Here is a 27,245-nt window from a genome sequence, read left to right as displayed (position 1 = left end):
AAACACAAAACACAACACTCAATAGAAACATAGAGGTCTGGTCACTTTCACTCCCCCAGAGTACACGATATTCCTCGGGGCGGGGTTATAAGCAACCCCTTCCTTTCACGCTAAACAATTACATACATTCCGATAAATAAACTAACACTAAACTAAAATAAGACCAACGAGCACGGAGACCACGCCCCCTAACGCAACGCCCCCAGCGACAAGCGACGGACGCAACAATATATAAACCCCACTCAGACTAAATGACAGACAGTTTTTCACTGAAGATGAAGCGTAATGCCGAAACGCGTTTGAATAACTCAAACAAAAAACCCGCGAGTGAAGACAGACCCAGTAGTGCCCGTGTGCCGGTTCAACATCAACTAAAAACTTTAATTAATTAAAATCTAAGATTAATTTTTAAGAGGCTTCCAAGAGATTGATAGCTAGAGGTGATAGTGATGAGTAGGGCTGTGAAATGTATGCATTTGCCTAATTTTCCTGGTTATCTAAAACATCCAGTTTTAACAAACTCCGTTTGTTTTGAAGCATTTGGAATCAATTTAAGCTATATTTATTTTGCATATTTGTGCATATATTGCTATAAATGCATATTTTTGCATAAGTGGGTTATAATTTCATATTTTTTTTACACATCTGGCATATCGGTACTCGGCACGTCAAATTTTACTGTTTTCTACGGGGTCCCATTCTTCCGTTTCCGCATAATGGACGTGGTTGTGTTTGCCCAGTTGCTTCTCCACCTCTTTCCGCAAACTTTCGGTCGCCTTTGCTTCTGTTTGTAATAAATGGAGAAAGGAATAGTGTATGTACCACTGTAATTGTTCTCTTGGATTAGTTTAATTGGATTCGTGGAAATGTTACGACCTCAGTTCTATTCTTTCCCTGCCGTCATACTTCTCAGTTTTGCCCAGTCTCTCATGCGTTTTCCACCGTGAAACGTTATTTGTATGTTGTTTTACGGACTACTCCTGAAATGCCGAAAGTATCCGCACAAACGAAAGATTTTGTTCAAAAGTATGTGCGTGAGTTTTCAAGTGACACTTTTAACGGCTATGGAGACGTTTCATCCATGATCTGTTGCTTACTTATCCATGTCTTCCTTGAGTTTTTTTACTTTAATATGTCCACTATATTGTCCATTTCTTCAATTTATTTCAGACGTTCATGATCTGACTTTGTCGTAGGATGCACAAGAGTAAAATGTTGTTTTGGAAGATAGTTGGTGCACTTCTAGGATTTTCTACTTTTAAATACTTGCAATGTTTTGTTCCGCGTATGGGTGCCAATACTTTTTTTTTATTATATCATTATTTTATTATTTTTTTTTTTAGTGTTCTGCATGTTTGGATTTCCGTCTGAATGAACATTGGGGTAAACTTCGGCAACGTAGGTTCAGATGAAAACTGACGAGTGTAAGACTATTTCAGGAAGAACTTTAATTTGATTTGATTAAACTGTTAATTGAAATCGGATTAAATTAAATTTTTTAAAGAGTTTATTTGTTTTTTCAGGTTTGGTTCCAGAACAGAAGAGCCAAGTGTAGGAAGCACGAGAGCCAAATGCACAAAGGCAGGTTTTCCAAATTTTCAGCATGTTTTCAATTTGAAATATTTCAGACGATGAAACATATTTTTGAAATATCTGATCCAATAAGACAAATAGATTCCAAATATATTATCGCTATATCTGTGCCAGGTAAAATATAGCGTGGGATCTAGACGGCATGCAAAACGGATAAGTATGTACACAAGAGTTAAATAAAATATTTTTTTTTTAAATATAAAAGATGGGTGTTCTTCAGTGAGTCCACCGGCTCTGGGTCTGTGCCCCTGTTCCTCTGAAGATGGCGCAAACGCGTTTGAGTAACATCAAAACCCGGGAATGACCAATAATTACAATTTAATGACTAGGGTTATTCAGAGATCGTGAGATGCGGCCTGTGTGAGGTAGGTTTTAGAAAAACATTTTCTTTGTCGTGCATCGTTTCGAGCTTTATTGAGATCATCTTCAGGGCTCAAAGTGTTTGTTTTCCGTGTAGATGTGTCATTCTTGTCTGTCGTGTTGAGAGTGCCCTGTTTGAATATATTAAGTACTTGTGACCCCAACGTCAATGTCTAAAGAAAAAATGAGAGAAAACCTATAGCAATTATCAAAATATAATTTTCCCAGTTGTCTTTCACCGTTGCTTTCTAGATCGATATGTCTAGATTCGACACATTATAGCCGCATGTTATGCATAACTTTTTTTTTAAATACCCGCTGTAGTCAGTGAGCAGTGAACTAAACTTTAATGATGAACTAAACTATTTGTTACTCCGACGTAATCGGGATGATTAGCCGGGGGCAATTTTCCTACCCTCCGATGTCCAGTGTTGTACTGAAAAATTTATGCTCCTCCGATATTTACCGAAATTTTTGGACTATATCAACTATGTTTAGAATTTATGCCATTGTAACTGATAAACGCCTTGGAACGCTTTATTTTATATCTTCGGTTCTGGTTTATTTATGGAGGCATAATATATGCCATTCCATGTGGTTTGTACGATTCTAAAGCCCTGTAAAGTTTCCTGTGGATCAGTGAAGTTGTTTTAGATGTTCAAGAAAAAAATTATATTAAGGGACGTATTTGGTCAAAGGCATTAAGCGGTCGTTTATTGAATTTACCCGTCCTTCGGTCAGTCGAGATGATCGGATTTGAGGGGTAAGGAGCTTAATCTGTATAAATGAGCTTTTACGAGGCGACAAACATCCATCAATCATAGGCCCTCTTCCCCTTGTTTTGCGCCTGTTTCTTTTGGGGCGAGAGCCGGACACGGCTGCCCCTTATTTATTTCCCTGTTGTTACATCCCATTTTCCCAAGCTGGGGGTCGACTCGGACAAACGGAGTGAGAAATCTGTTTGTAGGAAAAACTACATTTTCAAGAAACGGCGAAATATCGATATTGTTCTATTTGTGATAATGCGGCGCGTTGAAAACAATCAATATCTGAGATAATTCACAATGTATGTTTAATTATACTTAACAATCTATACGAATTGAAAATATATGTGTTGGTGATAAGGTCTTACTACTCAGAAATATAAATTACGTTCCTGGATGTGCAGCTTTGATAGGGTAGGTGTTCAAACGCTTTCTACCCACTACTACCTTAACTTTGAATCCTAATCTGACAGCTGCATCGGAATGAGGTGGGCAAATAGGTCACATATTATGCCAGATTCCCTCAAGGGACCATTCTCGCACCCATCCTGTTTGCCATAACTGAATTTCCATCTCGACACCATCATCATAGACTGGATGATATCGCAGTTGTTCATGTTCTTACACATCCCGTTCATACCGAGGACCAGCCACGTCAGTTACTTACGACTATACCTAGACAGGAGGCTGACATGGAATCGTAGACAACAACTTTCTAAACCTCTTCAGTTTCGAACGTAAATACCCAAAGTTTATACCAGACTTCGACCAGTTGGGCATAGGAGCGAGATGAGGAGTTACATAACGTCATCAATAAAAAAGACCTCTGAAGAATACTCTTAAGTTCCTTACTACGTCATAAGTTAAGTAAGTTTCACTCCAATCTTTTAACCCATCCAAACCCTACAGCTCAAGCTCTCTACGAGCGACCATCTTCTTGAAGTGGTTTCCCCAAAATGTAACAACCTGGGCAAAAACGAACACATTTAGGACCGAAATCAGACATGATTGTCAAGAAGGTGAGCTGTTCGTTATCACCAAGCCATCTGATATCCAACAAATCCATACTTGAGAAGAATTTTCCAAGCTTTTTTCTACGTCTCAAACCCCACTATCATCCGCTTCTGAAGAACGACCGTTCACACGAGGTTCACTCCTCAAGCCCTCTACACTCCTTCCCATCCCAAGAATCTCTCCTCATCGACCTTCTACGAATTTAGTTCCAGGCATCTTGTAATACGGTCCTCCGAGTGCAGTAGTGTTAGCGTTGTGATGTACATATAGATAATGAACAATTTGTAATTAGTACATTCGTCAGAAACGACTGTACCTAGAAAGGAGGCAGGCGTGGAATCGTCACATTGAAGGTAACAACTTTCTACATTTCTAGGAATCAGTTTCGACCGTAAAAAATCCCAACGTTAATACAATACTTCGACCAGTTTGTACATACGGAGCGAGGTATGGAGTGCCTTAAAGTCATCTAATATTCAACAAATCCAAGCAGTCAGTCGAAAGTCCTCCGAAGAATACAATAAGTTCCTTATCACGTCATACCTACTAAGTTTTATTCCAATCTTTCAACCCCTATAGCTCAAGCTCTCCTCGACCGTCCCCCTGACGTGGTATCCCAAGGACTTAAGATACGACTTGGAAAACAACAAAAACTTGTAAGCCCGAAATCTGATATGTCATGAAAAACACTATGCAAAGCATTTCTTCAACCTATATGGAAAAAGGTGAGCTGCGGGTTACCACTAATTTCTATTTTCTCCTCTTCACTGTTTAACCTTACAAATAGGATCATCGTTCCATTTACTGGTGTGTTTCCTCAGATGCCAGTCACAAGATATATACACATATATCATCGTATTTATCATGTCTAACTGGAGCAACGTGCTTTTAATTTTTTTAATCAACCTCCTAGTTATGGGGTCATATATTGTAGGATGGAAATGGGACTCACGACGCGGGGTATAAAATTGACTTGGTATAAAAGTAATAATATATAACAATAACAATAATAATCCATTATATTTCGTGGTACGATTGACCAAATAACTTCTTTCAATTAATTAATCTACATGTAAGGTATTGGTTGAAATGAAAAAGCTAGTGTCACGAGCGGGATTCGAACCCACGACCTTCGGCTAAATATGAAGCTTCACTAACGCTCTCCGTGGCCATATCATTTGTCGCCGAGATCCTGATTACACGACATTGGAAAAATCGCGAAAAGGGGAGAAAATTCGAAAGGTAGGTCGAGGTGGGAAGTTGGCGTTGGAGTGGGTCGAAGTCATGATAGCTCAAGTGGTAGAGCAGCGGCGTATTTAGCCAAAAGTCGTGGGTTCGAATCCCGCTCGTGACACTAAATTTATCGTTTCAACCAATACCTTGGTACCAAAGTTTAATTAATCGAAATAATGATAATATTTATCTGAATGAATGAATAAACATTTATTAAAAAAATATACTTATACATTATCTTACATACATTCATTAAGCAGGGGAAGTGGCCTATTTCAAAAATTTGCCTATCAACGCACCTAGTCCTAGTTTGTTGTTATTTTTAATTAATCAAACTAGAAAAGTTCAAAAAGAAATGTATACGAAACAAAGTAAATTAACGTTATACAGCATTTCTTAAATTCACTAATTTCGTGGTCCGCTTGACCAATGAATATATTATAATTAATTAAGGTTTTTTGTTGAGATAAAAAAGTCAATGGCACGAGCGGGATTCGAACCCACGATCTTCGGCTTGATACGCCGCTGCTCTCCCACTTGAGCTATCGTGACCTCGATCCACTCGGACACTAACTTCCCATCTCAACCGCACCTTTTGAGTTTTCCCTCCTTTTTGCCATTTTTCAAATGTCGTGTAATCGGATTGGATTCTCGACAACAAATGAAATGGCCACGGAGAGCTTTAGTGAAGTATACTTCATTTCAAATCATTAAATTCACTAATTTCGTGGTCCGCTTGACCAATTAATATATTATAATTAATTAAGGTTTTTAGTTGAGATAAAAAAGTCAATGACACGAGCGGGATCCGAACCCACGATCTTCGGCTTGATACGCAAAAAGGAAAATGGCAAAAAGGAGGAAAAATTCAAAAGGAACGGTTGAGATGGGAAGTTAGTGTCCGAGTGGATCAAGGTAACGATAGCTCAAGTGGTAGAGCAGCGGCGTATCAAGCCGTCGTGGGTTCGAATCCCGCTCGTAACATTGACTTTTTTATCTCAACTAAAAACCTTAATTAATTATGTTATACAGGATGGTAAATACCGCCTGCCGGAAGTTGATGCTGCTACATCACTACACCAAGAAAAATATAAGAATGATATATGTAATTGAAAACTAAAAGATAGAAAATTTTTAAGAATACACGAGGAAAAAAATTAAAAACAGACAAAAATATTAATCATAATTGAATTCCTTAATTAGTTCAAAACGATAAGACAAGCTTGCCGCGCGTATCTGATGAGTGCTAAGCAATTCTTTCCATTCAGAAATTCAAATAGCTGGGTTCTGCTGAGCTTCCTGTGTCCCGAATAGTGAAATCTAAATTGAGTCTAATCTAAATCTAAATCTCATCGAGGTTACTCAAAGCACAGATTTGCTCCTCACGTTCTCGCCAATGAATGTAGTTAAGAAAGATCAACTCGCATATTAACTTGAAAAACATCAAACTCAGTGGCTGAAAGTTCAGTACTATGGGCGTTTAAGTTTCATAAATTTGGGGAGTACTGTAAATCATTGTAAAATAAAAAACGGTTAGATTGTCTAGCCGACCTTACACACTCCTCCCGATAACATTGGTCCATCCCCTGACGGATGACCATTAGCTGAGCACTCCAGTTGTCCCTATTTACTAAGTTGAAAAACGAGTATCTCTCCGCCAAATCAACCCAGTGCTTGAACCATAATGCTTTTCTTTTTATAACTTCCAAAGCTGTAATACGAGAAAGGCGGTGAGCATGCAAATTTAGAATTTTAATGCCGTATCTAACATGAAGGCCGAAGGTGAAAACTTTGACGAGGTAAGTCGAGGTAATCGTTAACTTATAATTAAGTGTCATGAGGGGGGCAGCCGAAACAACTTTTTACCAAAAAAGCACGACGTTGAAATCTTTCCACCAGCTCAAACCGTTGAAACTCCTAACATTGAGCGCCATACCAGACAATTGATCGCGAAACAGCTTTAAAGAGATTATATTTGACGGAAGGAGGGACATTTCAGTTGTTAATAAAGTCGGTCCAGAAACGATTAACACCAAATTTAGCTATTGCTATTCTCTCCATTAAATGACAAGTCATTGACAAGCGCGGGGTAAGGGTTATACCCAGATATTTGTACTGTTTAAATACTTACATGGATCATTAGCAGCGAGACGACCTCCTTTTCTAAAAAACCATAATCTTGGACTTTTTTACATTCACTGTTGATCACAGTAACGCTCAAGGAGATGGATGATGTTTTGAAGAGAAACTTGGTCTTCAGCCAGAAATAGAATGTTATATGCGTACATCAAGACAACTGTACCAGTCCCTCTGACACCCCGTTCAAGAGCTGCGGGCAGGTCATCAAGAAAGAGCGAGAACAACAAGGGACTGAGCGTACAACCTTGACGCACAACCGACCTAACCTCAAAAACTTCTGAAATGCCCCGGTTGCCTCTTACTGCCGAAGATGATTTACGGTACAAGCTCTTCAGAGTATTGATGAATTCCGAAGAGACCCCCCGAGTTAAATAGTTTTAGATACAAGTCTTTTCGATCCATCGAGCCGAAGGCCGATTTGAAATCAACAAAGAACCCGACATACGTACAAATGGGCTTTTTTTCAAAAACAAAGAGTTGTCTAATATATAGGAATCTAGGTGGCGAAGTAAAAATGCAGTAAAATCTTCCTGAAAGAATTCAACCACGAGATTCCTCTATAGTTGGACATCATTAACATTGCCCCTCTAAAATAAGGGAAGTTGACCTTATAAAGAAGTTAAATTCACTACTTTCGTGGTCCGCTTGAGCAATTAATATATTTCAATTAATTAAGGTTTTTAGTTGAGATTAAAAAATTCAGTGTCACGAGCGGGATTCGAACCCACTATCTTCGGCTAGATACGCAACTGCTCTACCAATTGAGTTATCGTGACCTCGATCCACTCGGACACCAACTTCCCATCTCAACCCCACGTTTTGAATGGTCCAATTGGTAGAGCAGCGGCGTATCTAGCCGAAGATCGTGGGTTCGAATCCCGCTCGTGACACTGAATTTTTATCTCAACTAAAAACCTTAATTAATTGACTTATAAAGAAGTCATTAAAAATCGAAGGAAGTATCGTTTTGTATCACCGAATGGGAAACCTTTTCTAGTCGTATGTAAAAACAGGCAAAATGCGGAACGGTTATTGGAGGTAAGATTGTTGGAAATCAAAAGGCGTCTCTGAATCTTCATCATCTCTACTACGACACGCCACTTCATTATGTTAGGCGAGAAATTAATTAAGAAAGTGTAGAGTTTGTAACCTTACGACTTAACGGAATTAAGCCTGGGGAGATTTCACTTCGGCTTACTTTATATTTCACCTCGCATAACCCTTTCTCTCTCATCTTCCCTGGTTAATTAATGGAGATTCACCCCCTCCTCGGAGGGCAGGGGGATCCTCGAAGAATCAAAACCACCTGTTTAAATCCCCGTCTTAAAAAGCAATTTCGCCTTGGGCGTTGGGGAAGATCTTCAAACAGTTGCTCATTATTCAGACAACTGTTAATATGCGAAAGTTACACATTGTTCCAGTGACAAATAGTGTGAAAAGTCGTTTTACTCGCCGATTAATAAAATTATTTATAGCAAAAAGAGAATGAAAGCCTGGGCAAAAGTTAGGTACTTCAGACACCGTCTTCCATTTCACACTTTTCCTTTTAAATTTCATAGTCGAGATTATCTATACCAATGTTTTTTGTTTCACCTTATACCTCGTGTCGTCCAGTATTATCGAAATTGCCAGGTTGTTCCATTGTTTCATTTGTGATCATTTTAAATCAGTTATTTTTCGTTTCTTTAATATTTATTAAAAACGCCAGGCATTAATCATTCAGTCATAATCAATTATTAATTATACACAATGTTTGCAATTATTACTGAAAAGCACAGCACTTACTTCCGTCTCGAGTAAAAAAATATGTTTCATTGACAGATCTTTGTAATATCAAACAGCCAAAGCTAAAAAGCATTGGTAAGTTATGTCATAACCAAAATAGTCGGTAAATGCATCTAAACCTAGAAAAAGACGACAACCTAACCTAATTTTGGGCAATGAACAAGAAGACAAATTGACAGAAGACGAATTCTAGTTTAACTTCAAATCGCAAAATAAAACTAGTCTTTTGCTGGAGTAGGGGGCATTGCGGTATAAAGAGCAACGAAATCGTGGACTTGTTAGCTAAACGAGCAACAAAGGAAGGGGATTTTATTGACATCAAATTGCCAAAGTCTGACACCAAACTTTCCCTGAGTAATAAATGGGTAAAAGCCTGAAGCATTTGGTACAACAGTGGTTCAGCAGGGTCATTTTATCGTTCATTGTTCCCGGAAATAAATATCTCTCCATGGTTTTCGACAGGGTACGGAAGCCAAAAATTGAAACCTTGTTGGCATCAAGTAGTGGTGTTATAACAGACTTATTTTTGATTTCCTGCAAGATAGCGGAATAGATATATAGACTATTCAAACAATAATCCATGTCCGGGTGACCTGCCCGCGCGGCCGTGGTGGGCCGGCCGGGTGGCCGTCGGGTGGAGGAGTGGAGTGCTCAGGGCGCCTTTTGCCCCGGGTTGCGTGGAGGAAGTAGACTTTTCCACAACGCTATAAAGCGATGTAAGTGGTTTTTATCTATATCCTCCCAATGTACCCGTAAGAGAGGGTGGAGTTCCCAAATGTAAAAAAAATAAGTCAAGGGGGGGGCGCTCTAGGTCTCTTCCCGGGAGTGGCTTTGGTCGGCTCGCGCAGGTTGGGCGGGTGGTGTCGCTGGCAACACGGGACACTGGCCGTATGCATCGCAAAGCCAAAAAAAGAAAAGACAAAAGGCAAGAGAAAGATCTCAATTATACACCCGGAGATTATTGCCGGGATATCAAGGCCAAACATATTCTTCCTTCTCACAATGGGTCCACACAAAACAAAATAAGAATTGGACGAATTCTAGATCTTCCAGACATAGTAAACTCAGGGCTAAAGAACCATCGCCAAAACTGGTAAACACATTACTACAGCCAAACACGGCAAGCATCGGAGTGATGAGTTCATGTGACCCAAAGGAATGCTAGACTATAACCAGCACTCAAGAATAGGAAGGATCTGGACCAATTATAGTCTCAGAACTTATAATCGGGAATTCAGATCATATATTAAGGTCATAGATTATGCTTGCTCTGCTTGGGGCTTTACTTGCAACACAAATTATAAAAAGCTGCAAAGTATTCAAAACCAGTTCCACGATTATGCACGAATAGCCTTTCACCAACCAAAATAGAAAAGATTCACGCAATCTCCGGAAAGCAATACCTCCGAACATATATTGACACAAGTTGCTACAAATTTTTCTAAAGTTGTTCCTATAGCACGATAGGCCTTCCAAAAGGCATTCGGAAACATTTTCAAAACCAATGTTAAAATCAGTTTTGCCAATCATGCACGAGTAAAAAAACGAACTTGTCCTGGGGTCACTGTCCTAAACTCTTGTTCATTACAATGTTATCCGTAGAAAAATGGACTACAGATTCTAGACATATTAAACGAACAGTTATGTTTATTTTTATTTTTTTGAGGTTTTTTTTGTTCATCCCAAAGCTTTGTTAAGGGCCGCCATGTACTTCAATCCTTCCTCTTTGCGCCAAACAGTTATTTTTCTCCCAGGCAATATCTGCTCAGGCTTGTTTTTCCTGCGGTGTCTGCAGTGTCCCGTGAGCAGTCCAACTGTCGTGACACGCCCTAGTTTTAGTTGTAACTTTGTCGCAAGCCTCTGTCCTGGGACGCAATACCATTGAACCGTGAATTTATTCTTAAGTCATTAGATAACCTAGGTTTTTAACTGATGGATCTACGTTTATGCTGGTTGGCCTAAAAAGAGTTCAGGACCGCAAGATGTGCTGATCCAACTCTCCTCAGCTGTTCTTCTCCCGGTGTTATTGTAGCTTTTTCCCATCGAATTAACCTTTTTAAATTTTGAAATTTAACCTTTTTAATTTAAAATTAACTTTTTCCTTTCAAATCAATCCTTTATAATTAACATAATCCCTTTTTAATTTCAAATCAACCATTTTTTACTTCAAATCAAGTCTTTTGAAGTTCTGGTATGAAATGTAAGCACGTAAAGTAAAAGTTCTGCATTTAAAAAAACAAAAACTAAATATAAAATAATTGGAATCTTATAAAACATATGAAAATCAATTATAATTAAAATTGTAAAGTATATAAAATGAAATATATTTTTTTCTTTTTCTTTTTCCTAAATTGAGTTTTTTATTAGGGTTTATACCAAAAAGTACAAGGTTTTTTATTCCAATTTTTAATTTTTTATTTGATTTGATGATGTTTGCTAATTCTGATATATTTCTTGTTAGGGTTTCCTGATGATGGGCTAGAAATAGACAGAAACATAGAAAAAAAGGGTAATGTTTTTTAAATCAACTAACCTTTTGTAAAAGAATCAAAAACCACGGGCTTTTTGAAAGAAACCCTGATTAAAACTTCAAGGAAGAAGAAAGAAAAATATATAATAATCAGCTGCGTGGAATGTACAATACTTTTAAAGTAAAACATAAAAGTAAATGATTTTATTAATTATACGATTATACAATCACCGGAGAAAATTTCCACTCAATTGATTTTGAAATATATCTATTTTTATATATTAATCAAAGTTTAACGTTTAATAATTGAGTCTCTATCTAAAAAAATTAAAAAAACAATGTGAATTTCTAAGGAAAATGAAAAAAAGACGGACAGATAAAATATGTTTATCTGATTTTTAATTAACATTTCAATACCGCGTATGGAGGAATCCCCTTGCCTTGGTTATATCTCGAAGACGCCAGACTCTGGAAAAGTCTCTTTGCTGGATATTAGCCCATTCTTCACAACGAGTCTTTTCAAGATCGTGGAGTGGATCAGGAAGTGTTAAGTCAAACTCTTATTCGTCTTTTGTTGTTATCCCATAAATGTTCGATGGGTTCAAGTCTGGAAAACGGGCTGGCCATGCTAAGACCCTGATGTTATGCTGTTGAAGGTAGGATAGTGCTATGCGAGCGACATGTGGACGGACATTATCGTGCATTAGAATAGGATTGTCGCTGATTTCATCCAGGATAGGCAACGCGTGATCTTCCTAAATTTCATCCACATAGCGAGTGGCCGTCAAAGACCCTCCACGAATAACAACTATCACTGTGCGACTCTCCATTGAAATTCTCGCCCACGCCATCACTGAGCTACGTTGAAAAGGCTGGGAAAAATTACAGGCTCCGTACCTTTCATTTCACCTTCTCCAAATATTTCACGCCCATCTGGAGTTCGTAGAGTAAATCTACACCATCTGTAAAAAGTACTGTAGACCAATCGTCCAAAGACCAATGACTGTGTTCTCGAGCAAATGCGTGCCGTACAACTCTGTGCGTTTTGGTCAATTCTGGTCCTCCTACGTGGCAAAAAACCATCAGTCCATACTGATTTAATCTTCTTCGAGCAGTGAGTTCAGAAATTTGGAACCTCGAACTCCCTTGAGCTGACGAATTGCTTGAACAACAGTAAGGTGCCAGTTTCGCAAAAGTTAAAAAAGACAAAGTCAAAAAACAGTTATCCTGTGGTGATTCTGATACTCTAGGCCTAGGGCGTCCAAAACCGGGCCTTCTATGGTAGGACCCAGTTCCTCGAAAAGTCTAACGGCGTCTCCCAGTGCTTCGTAGGGAACTCCGATGGCAATGACCGCATACCGGATGGAACGTCCATCATCACTAAGTGTCACACCACGCGCAACATCATCAACATTAAGTCGCATTTTTAAGTTAAAAAATTGAAATTAAGAAAACAAAGATGGCTTCGTACCCTTCATTTCGCCTTGTCCACACTCTTTCACGCCCATCTGGACATAATTGGAAGCAAATCTACACACATTTGTAAAAATTACAGCAGGCCAATTGTCCAAAGACCAATGACTGTGTTCTCGAGCAAATGGGAGCAACTCTGTGTGTTCTGGACAATTCTAGTCCTCTTAGGGGGCGAAAAACCATCAGTCCGTACTGATTTAATCTTCTTCGAGCAGTGCGTTCAGAAATTTGGACACCTCGAACTTCCTTGAGCTGACGAATGGCTTGAACAACAGTAAGGTGACATTTTCGCAAAATTCTCAAAGTCAAAAAGCGGTCATCCTGTGGTTCTCTTACCCTAGGGCGTCCAGAACCAGGCCTTCTATGGTAGGACCAACTTTTCGAAAACGTCTAACGGCGTCTCGCAGTGTTTCGTAGGGAACTCCGATGGCAATAGCCGCGCATACTCGATGGAACGTCCATCATCACTAAGTGCCACACCACACGCAACATCCTCAGCACTAAGTGGCATTTTTAAGCTTAAAAATTTTAAAAATGGAAATTCAGAAAACAAAAATGAAAACTAAACAGTTCACTAATTTCGTGGTCCGCTTGACCAATTAAATCATTACAATTAATTAAGGTTTTTAGTTGAGATGAAAAAAAAATTAATGGCACGAGAGGGATTCGAACCCACCATGAAAAATGGCAAAAGGAGGGAAAATTCATAAGGTGGGGTTGAGATAGGGAGTTGATGTCCGAGTTGATCGAGGTCACGATAGCTCAGGTGGTAGAGCAGCGGCGTATCTAGCCGAAGGTCGTGGGTTCGAATCCCTCTCGTGCCATTAACTTTTTTTCATCTCAACTAAAAACCTTAATTAATTGTACTAAACAGTTCATTGCTTCAGATTCAAATGAGACTGAATAAACATTTTAAATTCCGTAAAAATTAAACCTTGAAAAATCCTTTATCCCTGTTTTGGATTAAGCATTAAGTGTGTTTACGTCTAATTGATATTCCCCATTTAAAACATGGCATAAACAAATATTTATTGGTGAAAACAATGAGACGAATTAAGAGAAGAATTTTCTTTTATCGAGGAAAAAAATCAATTGGGTGGAATTATTTGCCTGTCAGAGCACTAATGATGAATTTTAGTTTGTTATATTTTAAAATATAAAATAATTTGTTTCTTAGGAACCATATGGAAATTCATTAAAATTAAAATTGAAAAAAATATATATATAAAAATTATACGCTTAAATTCCATTCAATCTCATTTTTTATTTTTTTAAAGCTTTAAAAAAAGCTAATTTCAAATTAAAAATGGTTAGGTTGAAGTTGAAAAGGATTAATTTGCGGTTAAGAATGGTTAATTTGATGAGAAAAAGTTCATTTTAATTAAAAAGGATTAATTTGACGGAAAAAGCTATATTGTGCTTGGGAAGTGTTTACCGATTAACATGATCCATATCTCTTGTTGTAACAAAATATGTTCCATTGGTTTTTCTCATCTTTTTAGGGTAATTGTTTTCAGAAGCAACAACCGTTCATCTACCTTCTGAACTACCGGATGAAGGTCCACCCTAACCCTTATTTTTTCCCTTCCCGGCAAAGTGTGAATATCCTCTTAATAAAAATGTAGAACGAGGACAAACGTTGGCGGGCCCTCGTCGTGTCGACAATAAATCAAATATTAATCTGTCAAAAGGGCGATTTCGACGAGATGCGATCTGTGAAAAGGGTTGTAAAGGTGGACGCCGTGGGGCAGCCGGGCCGCGTCGGGGGGTTGAAACGGGCCCGTAAGTGGAGTGACGAAATTAATGTGGAGAAGGGCGAGTTAAATTCGTGTGATTGGTAGTTCCTCCCGATCCAACATGCTTTGTAATTCAATCAAATCGGCGTGTAATCAGGCATAATGGCCCACTGGGGATGGCCTACAATCTTTTAGCCTTTCCCCATTGTCTTCCCTTTAGACACCCTCTAAACAAATTGTATTACCTCCACCCGCGTCCGCTCCGACACGGGTACCAGACAGCGTTTTGTCAATAAACATGGAATATATGGGCTTCGCCCCGATGGATCCCACCCCCCTCGCGACACCCCTTCGACTCTTTAATACATATTTCATTTTGAGTCACTCGAATATTTCAACCTCGGCTCAAACATGAAGCATATTTCAGAAGAGGGATTTTTTAACCGGCACAAACCATACGTCCTCTTCTTCCCTCTTTATTGTTTAGTATTCCATTTGGCGAGACCTAAAACGCACGGTTATTATTGAATCACGTCGTTGAAATTATCTTCTATGTTCTTTGCTGTCTTTTATTTATCTTGGCCCTCTGTTCACTTCGCTCGCCGACCCCAGGGGAGCTTCTTTTTTTTCATTGCTCACTCACCCCCTCGCGAAAAAGCTAGCCACCCGTGGGCATATTTTTTTAAATAAACCAAAAAGAATAACCTTATCACCAAACCTTACTTCACTTCTAAAAATAAACCTAACATTCCCATCAGACCAGTCGTCAACTACCTAAAATCTACTTGAGCAAAAGCATCTTCAGGTTAAGGTTTCAACTAAGGGTTCTGTTGTGACCTCACTGAAGATCCTTTTGTTCAAGTTGTTCAACAGGCAGGTCGATACATCATCTCATCTTTAATACCTAAAACCTAATTTAATAATAAAAAACAAAACACATTCTGCCATTGCCAAATTTGACTTCTAACTAGAAAATACCAAAACTAGACTTCTTTGACATAACAGACCTGTAGCCATCCATCCCACTCGAAGAAACTGTCGACATACTAACAAAAATAATACACGAAAACAGCGACAACGAGACTCAACTACACAATTTACAAAAATAACCACCAAATTACATCAAATTCAACAATGACATTTACCCCACAAAACACGGTCTAGGGATGAGGAACCCAACAGCGGCCATCATTGCAGAGGTGTTTGTAGTTTTCCATAAAGGTGGCCATTCACGATCACTCCAAATGGAACCGCGCCAAGCCGTACAGCTCCATTTGGAGTGCCTGAAACTTGAGGAGGCATCCACAGCCAGTCGCACCGAACGTCATCTAGTGAATTACCTTCTCAAAATGGATGCCGATCTCTTGTGCTACTCTTCTGATTATTTACATATTAAAAGCAAAAAATCGAAGAGAAATTGGTTGTTGTTTGATTAGAAAACAAAAGACAGTCATGAGAGAAATCATCACTCTACATGAAAGGTTAGCAACCACATTACGATTTCTCGCTACAGGGATGAACTACGAAGAACTTAAGTTCTCCACTACGATTTCTGATCAGCGTTAGGGGTTATCAATACCGCATCTCTCGTTGCATTTGTATCCTTTGTTTTGGAAACATCGACCGACTGGTTGAGGACCGAATTTCTTTTATTAATATCGTGTTAATCATTGTCCACCACTTTCCATAAACATGGTAAACTTTCATACAATTCAATCACCTCAACAATAAAATCTCGATTGGATGTCATTACCAATAAAGAATAAACGTTTTTGGCTTTTTGAGAATGTACGACGGAGATGTTTGGTCAGTGACAGAAAGACGGAGACTGCGCCAAAAAACGCGGGTTTTCTCATTCACGACCAAGCCAGCGCTCCAATATTTCACCTTTCACGCCATGCCGTCGTGGCGCGATGGAGTTTGAACCGGTCGAATATTCGGCACAGCCGGGCACGCCAGTTCAGTTTTGCCATTGACGTGGTTTTTGGAATGGCGTGGCTCCGTTTGGACTGCTAGGAGCGATCGTGAATGGCCACCTTTATAGTTTCAAGTGCATTTGGCGTCCAGATAACACACCTTCGTACGGCCTTGCAGCAAGTAGTAAGTTTAGACCAAGCCAGCGCTCCAATATTTCACCTTTCACGCCATGCCGTCGTCGCGCCGTAGATATTTGGAGTGGCGCGATGGAGTTTGAACCGGTCGAATATTCGGCACAGCCGGGCACGCCAGTTCAGTTTTGCCATTGACGTGGTTTTTGGAATGGCGTGGCTCCGTTTGGACTGCTAGGAGCGATCGTGAATGGCCACCTTTATAGTTTCAAGTGCATTTGGCGTCCAGATAACACACCTTCGTACGGCCTTGCAGCAAGTAGTAAGTTTAGACCAAGCCAGCGCTCCAATATTTCACCTTTCACGCCATGCCGTCGTCGCGCCGTAGATATTTGGAGTGGCGCGATGGAGTTTGAACCGGTCGAATATTCGGCACAGCCGGGCACGCCAGTTCAGTTTTGCCATTGACGTGGTTTTTGGAATGGCGTGGCTCCGTTTGGACTGCTAGGAGCGATCGTGAATGGCCACCTTAACGGTCAGCTCCTACTCCGAAAACGTACTTAGAGAACTTAACGCAGTATACAAAAACATTATTTTCGCATCATTATATTTAGTGGTCTATTGACTAAATTACTTCTTCCAATTAATTAATCATTTTATGTAAGGTTTTGGCTGAAATGAAAAAGCTAGTGTCACGAGCGGGATTCGAACCCACGACCTTCGGCTCGTGACGCTGAGAAAATCATGATAGCTGAAATGGTTAGAGCAGAGGCGTAATTATTGAAAAATGATTATATTTCAATTTTTTTTTATATATTAATAATTACCTTTCACCCACGTTGTGAGCATCATCAGCTTTCTTACAAAACAGAATAGAAATAACACATCACTAAATACATTTATGAACGAGTCGTTAATCTAATTTTTTTTAAAGGCCTTATGAACTGGAATATTAACCAGAGAACGTAGGTAGTATTTGTTTCATCGTATATACACGGACAGGCAAAAATTTCACCCACTTGTTATATAACTTGATTTTTATATATTTTTATATATTAATCAAAGTTTCACGTTTTTTAACGTTTATTGCGTTGGGGCCGTCAGTGGCCTCAACGGTTTGGGCGTTGACACGGCGCTCATCGCTGTAAGGTGAAGGTCTCGGGTTCGAAACCAGCGGCCCTGCATTCGAACCGACATACTTAAAAAAATTTTTTCCAAAAACACCGGCACCTCGAGGATTGATATAACCTCTGCTGTTGCGAACCATCGTAAAAAAAATAAATAATTGAGTCTGTTTAAAAAGTAAACAAAATTTAAATTGCTAAGGAAAATGAAAAAAAGACGGACAGATAAAATTTGTTTTAATTAGATTTTTAATTAACATTTCAATAACGTTTATTTCCTCTTCTTGCTTTAATTACCGCTCGAAGATGCCTCGGCATACTTTCTACCAGAGTTGGGCAAAATCTAACTAATTCAATCATGATTAAGAATTTTGATTGAAGTTTAATCATGATTGAATTAGTTATGAGTAAATTAATCATTATATGATTTAATCATAATTAATTCAATCATGAGGTATGACTAAATCATATAATGATTAATTTACTCATGACTAATTCAATTATGATTAAACTTCAATCAAAATTCTTAATCATGATTGAATTAGTTTGATTTTGCCCAACTCTGGCTACAATGGCCAACTTAACAAAATCCAACCGACTCCGGATAAAAATTTTGAGATGAGAGTCGTGCTAAGGCCAACCTTCAAAAATTGTTATCATAAACGAAAACCAAAGTTACATAATTATTCTACATGTCTATTTTATTACAATCAAGACCCCTAGATGGTGTATTTTCCAAATAATGTAGAAATCTCTCCTTTTAAACGGAATAAATTTTAATTCAAAGAAATATTTTTTCCATTGATCGGTTATGTGAATATATTTACTTTTCAAAGCGTAGCTTGTTCTAGGATTTTTTTATTTTAATTATTATTATTATTATCATTATCATTATTTTTTGGCTTATCAAAACGACGGAGTTTTACTTATAATTGGAAGATTGATTTTTGTTAAATAAGGTGTTGAAGGATTTTCGTTTTGATGAAATAAATTTCTGTTAGAAAATTTTTTAAAAGTGATGAAGTGTATTTTTCATTTTTTTAGCACCCATTTGAACATGATTTATCGAAATTTAGTCATGACTAACTATATTGTGACTAAATTAGTCATGCCTCGTATTTAATTACTAGTCATGACTAATTTAGGCATCAATCACATATGTCGATTAATGACTAAATTAGTACTTACTACCAATCATGACTAACGGTCTGAGTGATCAATCGTTAATCATTAGACATGACTAATTTTTGCCCAACACTGCTTTTTACCAGCCTGAAAATGTCTCTTTGCTGGAGGTTAGTTTACAAATTGAAATTAAGAAAACAAAGATGAAAACTTACCAGTTTATTGCTTCAGAATTCAAATGAGACTGAATAAACATTTTAAATTCCGTAAGAAGTAAACATTGAAAAATCCTTTATCCTTGTTTTGGATTAAGGATTGAGTGTGTTGACGTCTAATCGATATTCCCAATTTAAAACATAGCATAAACAAATATTTATTGGTGAAAACAAAGAGGCAAATTAAGGGCAGAATTTTCTTTTATCGATAAAATGAAAAAATCAATTGGGTGGAATTGTTTGCCTGCCAGTGCATGTAGTTGGTGGGGGTAGTGTGAAATAACTGCCAGGTGCGACGGTGGGAATCGAACCCACGACCGCGGGGTCTACGAGCCGAGAGTCAATCACGCTGACCTCCCGGCTACCGCGTTCCCAAACTAAACATACCAACATCCCAATTGATTCCATTCGAGTCAAATTCTTCAAAATCACTGCCTACACTCCCTACTATGCCTCAAAAAAACTCGGGTCACAATGACTTCAAATTTTACAAAAAATTCTCTCAACTAGCTAGCTCGATCCAACATAACCCAGACTAACGTGGAGATAGCTCAGGGACCTCCTAATCAATACCAGAAATATTTCGTTGTTGTTAAATTGGAATTTCAAATAAGTAACGTTTCATCGAACGGTCCAACTCGTATTGATGTTTTTTTTTGGTCATTTTTCAGCCGCTGGACTCATGCTGTCTGGACATGTAAACAACGCAGCACCCGTGACAACTCCTCTGGAACCGTGCAGAGTCGCTCCTTACGTGAATCTCCCTCGTTTGCCGTCGATCCCTTTTCCAGCCGCAACCAACACCTTCTCGGCCTTCGATCCAGCATTCATTTCGGCGGCACAACAGGTAAGAAACGTTGAACAAACAGCATTTCTTTTTACCGCGGGGTTGAGCACTGACCTATAAAATTATGATAGTTTGTTTTTGACATAAGTTTAAATAAAAATTCACTAATTTCGTGGTCCGCTTGACCAATTAATACTTTACAATTAATTAAGGTTTTTAGTTGAGATGAAAAAAAGTTAATGGCACGAGAGGGATTCGAACCCACGACCTTCGGNTAGCTCAAGTGGTAGAGCAGCGGCGTATTTAGCCGAAGATCCTGGGTTCGAATCCCGCTCGTGCCATTGACTTTTTTATCTCAACTAAAAACCTTAATTAATTGTAATTCATCAATAAGTGCCACACCACGCCCAACAACCTCAACATCAAGCGACACTTCTAAGTTTGAAAATTGAAATTAAGATAACATTTTAAATTCCGTAAAAAGTAAACATTGAAAAATCCTTTATCCTTGTTTTGGGTCAAGTGTATTTACATCTAATTAATATTCCCAATGTAAAAGATAGCGTTAAACAAATATTTATTGGTAAAACAATGAGACAAATTAAGGGCAGAATTTTCTTTTATCGAGAAAATAAATAAAAAAATCGATGGGTGGGATTGTTTGCCTGTCAATGTAGTACACTCAAACCTTATATTATAATATATTAAAAATTGCTTTATTAATCCTAAATAAGTTTTTATTTGGTTTGTATGTTTCAGTATGCTGCAGCTGCTGCGGCAGCGGCTGCTTTGAACCCGAGCAGCGGTCCTCTCCTGTTCTGTCCCCAGTACGGGTTCGCCGCCCTCGCCGCCTTCCACCACGACCGCCTCCTCACGAAAAACTCGTCGATCGCGGATCTCAGGCTGAAAGCGAAGAAACACGCCGAAGCCTTGGAACTCGACAGAGAGAAAGAGCCCCTGGGCTCCTAGGATAACAGCTAACGGTTTAAAATGTACATACGAACCATTCTATTCCCTTAGATTTCTTTGTTAAATACCTCCTTAGATAACTATTTAGCTGTAGGCCTTATATGCAAAAAGTGTCATATTTTCATCTTACCTACGCCTTAAGTGACAAAAGAAAAGTGTAAAAATTAATTAAGGAATGGTTGAACCTTGCTAGAAGGAGAAACAGTGAGAAGGTGAAAATGATTTATTTCATAGATGTATAAAATAAAAAAAAAAAAGTAAGAATGATGAAATGTGTGAATATATGTCTTGAACGATCTCGTTTGAAGAATTTCTTTAAAAAATTATTTCTTGCAAAATAAACGAGTCAAACTTGTACTAAATTGTGGACGAAGAAGCGATTTTATTTTCTCAGCCTACTAAAAAAAGATTTCTATACCAATTTCAAGATCACGTATCATCCAATCTGTTATCACCCAATAATATATTATTATGTTAAATTATAACGTAATAATGTATTATCTTATTTATTACTATATTATAGTCAATTTTTGTGGATTAAACTGATTGAGTGCTTCTTTGTTCTAGTTTCAATTTGTTTGGGACTTGATGTTTCTGAATTATTGACGATACGAAAAACGACCTTTGTGAAAGTATACAAATATTGTAACCATTTCAAAGATTAATTTTACCATATCAAGTGTTTACAAATAGATTAGCCTTTAGGGTAATTGTTATAGGAATGTTAGTCTTTTTACAATACAATAGACATAATCGATTTTTTTTTTAGTTATTTCTAATAATTTTCTTAACTGGAGACCAAAAGCAAATAATTGACAAAATTAAAATAATCGCTAGAAATCCAAGGATTTGGGTGAAACCGACAATAATATATTTTGGAAGGCAGTAAATCCTAGGTAGAACAAACAAACAGCCCTTAATGTCAGGTACATGGAACGATTATACTAAATTATTTGACGATATTTAGTTTATTTCTATAAAACTTGCCATAGAGAACATGGAATGTTATGAATAAATTTAAAAAAAGAACAAACAAATGTTCTTCCAGTTTGAATGCTTTATTGGGCCTGGCTGATTCGAGTGTCAGTTCGATATGCAACGACCAAATTAGGTTCATGATTTCAAAATCATAATGAAAGCAAATAGTGTAAGTATTTGTTGTTGTTGAATGATATTCCGTCAGCGTTCATCCGTCATAAGATGGAAACTCATTATAATTTCACGTGTATCTGCGATATTTAGCGAGTAGAACAAGAAATCGCAAAGAATTTGTTTACACTACGAACTAGGCCTAAGTGTGATCACCCTGCGACCTGTTGTCACTGTGGGATAAGCCGTGCGATATCGCAGGAGTAGAGGGCGAAAACGCAAACGAAAGAAGGTGTCTTTGATTTAGCCTAGATCAGCCTGCGACCTGTTGTTACTGTGGGATAAGCCATGCGATATCGCAGGAGTAGAGGGCGAAAACGCAAACGAAAGAAGTTGCTATTGCGTTTGCTTGGAACAGAGTACGATTTGTTTACACTGCGAATTAAGCCTAAGTGACATCCCACGAGTAGAAGCTGAAACCGCAAAGAAAGCTGGTTTTGTCTGGATCAGCCTCCTACCAGTACAGACTGTGAGCCGGATCCGCGCGATGTGCTTCCTACATCCAAATATTATTTGGGGTCTAAACATTCTGGACGAACTATTTGCACCTTTTTTTCTAAAAACTGGACGTTGATACATTATTGGTGATCCCAACATTCTCAAAAATGCCTGGCTCTCTCCTAAAGCGTAGTACCACCTAGCATCCAGGACTATTTAACTTGATCCCTTCCAAATTGCTTATTCGTGGCAGTACGTCTAATCATAAATAAATTCCTTTGGTCAAAGTTCAGAAGCTAAGAAAATGTTTTGGTAAAATTGTTTTTTAAACCCCTAAAAATTTTAAAAGTGACAAAACAATATGACAGCAATAATTTAACTAATATAGTACCGTTCAAAACGACTGTGACTGATTTTCTTAATTGACACAATTTCAATTTTTGAGAGTGAAATATGTTTTCCAGTGATATATATATATACATATGTATCACATGGGCGATAATTGAGTTTTGTTACACACGCTGCCGCAACGGATGCAACTATTTTTTTTAAATATTCACGTTCTATAGAGCTTGTTTTTATTAAAATAGATAAATAATTTCCCCTTTATTTTTTACAACTGTGTATTGCCCAGATGTTAGGAGGGGGCTTATCTTGTTCCAAAATTCCACTATAATTTACACTTTGATCATTCAGGTCCGTTTTTTAGATTGGAAGTTTTATTATGTTGATGAATACACATCATTTATTTTAATAGCCTACGATCTGGGTTACGCTCCGTAGCCATACAATTTTATTTGTGACCGAGCAGGGCATTACCCTGTACATTATTTTGTTACCTTATGCTAAAAAACTTATCGATTGATATACAATGATTTTGAAATACTTGCACAAAAGGCAGAAAACTATTTTTTTAATTGTGTAAATTACTTAAAATATTTTTTCCCTGGCTCCAGGCAAGAACCCTGAAGCCGGGAACACACTTACCCTATGCTACGCTACCCGACGCCTTGCCACGTTTTGGTAGGGTGTGCACATCTATGTGAAGTCAAGAGCACGCCACGTACAATCACACAGCGTCACACAATCGCAACGCCTCTTTTGTTCTTAATGCACTATTTTGAGCCAAACCTTGTAATAAATTGTTATGTTGAACCGGCACACGGTGAATAACTCAAACAAAAAACCCGCGAGTGAACGCAGATCCAGTAGTGGCCCTTGTGCCGGTTCAACATGAGTTCGCCAACTCGCAGACCAAACCGCATCATCTACAATAAATTGTTAGTTAAATTTTATGAGCACAACCATGTAATAAATTGTTTGTTAAACTTAATTGTTTTAAATAAAGTTATTCCGGTGTTTTGATAAATTTTCTGCCTAACCATCATAATTAAATAATTTTTGTAAAAACTTATCAATTTTTAATCTTGTTTAATTTAGTTTACATTAAAATAGGAATGTTGTAATTAATATAACGACAGAATTTCATATACTTATTTGAAATAGACTACAAAAATTATGAGTGTCCTATTCTAAAGCTACTCGACGAAAATTGTGTAATTGTGTAAATTATGAGCAAAACCGTGAAATAAATTGTTAGTTAAATTTTATGAGCAAAACCGTGTAATAAATTGTTTGTTAAATTCATTCTATCAAAAAATGGTATTCCGGTGTTTTGATCAATTTTCTACCAAACCATTAAATTTAATTTTTTGGTAAATGAAAACTAATGAATTTATGAACTCGGTTAATTTGGTTTATATTAAAAAAAGTATATTGTAATAAATATAACGACAATAATACATATAGTTTGAAATAAAAATATGAGCGTCCGGTTCTTTTGTCTTCGGCTGTACTCGATGCTGCCCGACGAAAATCTGGACAGTGGGGATCGCAGAGCGTAGAGTTGGGTAGCGTTGCGTGGCATCGGGCAGATGTGCACGGGGTAATACTATCTTATGGAAAATTGAACTTTAGATTTGCGCCAGGTAGCATCGGGTAGCGTCGCATGGCGTTGCATCGGGTAAGTGTGCCTTGAGGCACGTGTCTAATATTTCCCGACCTAATGTCACCAAATATTAAAGAATTGGTCCGCGTTGCCCTGTTAGACGAGCATATATCCTGGTCGATTTCGGCTTAACAAGCTGTTTAACTATAAAATGCTTCGAGTGTAGTACCTAGTACTTTTACTACCAATCTGGACTGTGGAACTATCCTGAATCGGAAAGCCACATAAGCTGAAGGTTTGTTTGAAAAAAGGGCCTAAATTCAGAAGTAAAAGAACTTCGTAATATTATTAAATCGATACAAATGTTTGTACATTGTGTGTATCTGTGTCTGTGTGTGTCTGTGTACCGAGTATCAATGGAATGTTGGTTGGCACGATTAATAACTGAAAAGTTGCTAAAGTTTCTATTGTAATATGCTACCAAAAGTATAATATTTGTAACTATAGTAATAATTTTGTTCGACTAAACATGAATTGAATTATAAAAGCTTAACCTGGGGGGGGGGGATTTTAGACGCTGTAAATTTAAATTTGTAAACTGTCGAGCTAGTACTAATTTTTTGTTGATTTTTGTGAATAAAATGCCCATTCTTTGAGCTTTTATTTATCTAAATGTATATATGAATTTTACCGTTCACGTTTTAAATATTCTCATTTGTTACATGTTGTTCAGAAAAAAATCAATCTTTTTTTTTTTTTTTTTTTTTTTTTAGTTGTCAAAATTTGTTATGGATGTTGGGAGTTGTATACTTTTAGAAATAGATTACTTTTTATGTTTATGTAAGTTACATATAAAATAAAGAAGCATTATTTATTTGTTGTTTTTATTTTGTCTAATTGTAAGTTTCTCTTCTACACAAACATTCATCCTTTGAGTAAAGACGCACGAGGGTTCGCTCATACAACATACATATACACAATATACAAAAGATTCGTAATTGCCTCAGGTGCATCGGAAATATTATTTTGGAAGGTGAGTACTGTAACATGCAGGTTAGTGGTTAGAAATATATATTGTATTTGCATAGTTCGTCACGTCATCACCAATGATCCTTTCTATACAATCAAGATGTGCATCAAGAATTATTCAGCCATGAAAAAGTAATGCACTGAAAAGGCGGTATACATAACCATCGAAACGCATGTACAATAAAAATCGTAAAACACAGTTTGATAGCTTTTGATATATTTTTATTGAGATGCATAAAAAATGCTGCAAAATGGATATTCACATTACAATTAATTAAGGTTTTTAGTTGAGATAAAAAAGTCAATGGCACGAGCGGGATTCGAACCCACGATCTTCGGCTAGATACGCCGCTGCTCTACCACTTGAGCTATCGTGACCTCGATCCACTCGGACACTAACTTCCCATCTCAACCCCACCTTTTGAATTTTCCCTCCTTTTTGCCATTTTTCAAGCCGAAGATCGTGGGTTCGAATCCCGCTCGTGCCATTGACTTTTTTATCTCAACTAAAAACCTTAATTGTAATATATTAATTGGTCAAGCGAACCACGAAATAGTGAATTTAATGATATTTACATTGTTGAATTAAGCAAGTTGAAAGGCGAAATAAAAATATAAAAAAGCATAAAATTTCAACTTTCAAATTTTTCTTTTTTTGTGTGGGGGGATTGTATCATCACCAAAAAGGTTTGATCCAACACGGTGACCCACCAACCTTGTCGTCCCCTTTTTTATCAAATAAATTTTTTGCAAAATAAACGAGTCAAAATTGTACTGAAGTCTTTTCAATTAATTAACGTTTTGGATCAAAAAAAGTGAGTGTCATAAGCGGGATTCGAACCCACGACCTTCGGCTAACGTGGCACGACCACTTGTAGAGCAGCGGCGTATTTAGTCGAAGGTCGGGGGTTCAAATCCCGCTTGTGACCCTGGCTTTTTTATCTCAACCAAACCCTTAATTAATTGAAAATAATTTATTCGGTCGTATCACCCAATCTATTATCAACTAATAATATATTATTATGTTAGATTATAATATAATAATGTATTATCTTATATATTAATATATTACTGTATTGTAAAGTCAGATTTTATGGATTAAACTGATTGAGCTGCTTTTTTCTTCTAGTTTCAATTTGTTTCGGACTTGATGTTTCTGAATTATTGACCATACGAAAAACAAGCTTCGTGAAAGTATAGAAATATTGTAACCATTTCAAAGAATAATTTTATCATATCAAGTGTTTACAAATAGATTAGCCTTTAGGATAATTGTGATAGTGCATGTACAATAAAAATCGTAAAAGACAGTTTGATAGCTTTTGATATATTTTTATTGCGATCTATATAAAAAAATGCTGTAAAATGATATAATCACGTTGTTGAATTAAGCAAGAATAAAAGCGAAATAAACATATTAAAAACACGGAAAATTTCAATTTTCAAGGGGGGGGGATTAAATTTACAGAAAGTGGCGTACACGTGTCCGATATTTTGGAATGTAGAACACCAAAAAAAAGTTTTATCGAAATCGGTGACCGACCCATCCTGGTCGTCCCCTGGTAAGACGAAATTTTAAAGTATGCGCGGGTGGGGGTGGGGGGATTGGAGTAAATACATTCGGGTTAGTTCTATGGAGTGATAAAGGTGCCACGTTGGTTGGGGGTTGGTGGAGCCGGAGTTGGGGTAATGGGCGCCAATGAGGGAAGCTAAGTGGGAGGAATCACTGTTGCCAACCCAACCAGATCAATATAACCTCTACCCTCTTGGCCCACCCCCGTTCAATTATCACTTTATCGGTGGAATTAGGACTCAATTCACCTTTCTCTTCAAGCCCTTATCTCAC

The 27,245-nt window shown here is 37.6% G+C and overlaps 1 protein-coding gene across 1 annotated transcript in view; it reads left to right on the top strand.

Moving 5' to 3' along the window:
- LOC106664147 (short stature homeobox protein-like) overlaps positions 1–21,279 on the top strand; it is a gene marked incomplete at its 5' end in the record, with an annotated part of 59,692 nt that extends 38,413 nt beyond the window's left edge. Inside the window, 3 exons of the mRNA XM_014389596.2 lie at positions 1,524–1,581; positions 19,751–19,926; positions 20,626–21,279. Coding sequence (XP_014245082.2) covers positions 1,524–1,581; positions 19,751–19,926; positions 20,626–20,835 — 444 coding nt within the window. The remainder of the gene's footprint in view (positions 1–1,523; positions 1,582–19,750; positions 19,927–20,625) is intronic.
- Between the last annotated feature and the right edge of the window lie 5,966 nt (positions 21,280–27,245).

The sequence above is a fragment of the Cimex lectularius genome, unplaced genomic scaffold (assembly GCF_000648675.2).
Source record: "Cimex lectularius strain Harlan isolate CLEC.00 unplaced genomic scaffold, Clec_2.1 scaffold82, whole genome shotgun sequence".
Classification (NCBI taxonomy): Eukaryota; Metazoa; Arthropoda; class Insecta; order Hemiptera; family Cimicidae; genus Cimex; species Cimex lectularius.
This window is presented reverse-complemented; position numbering and strand designations above follow the sequence as displayed.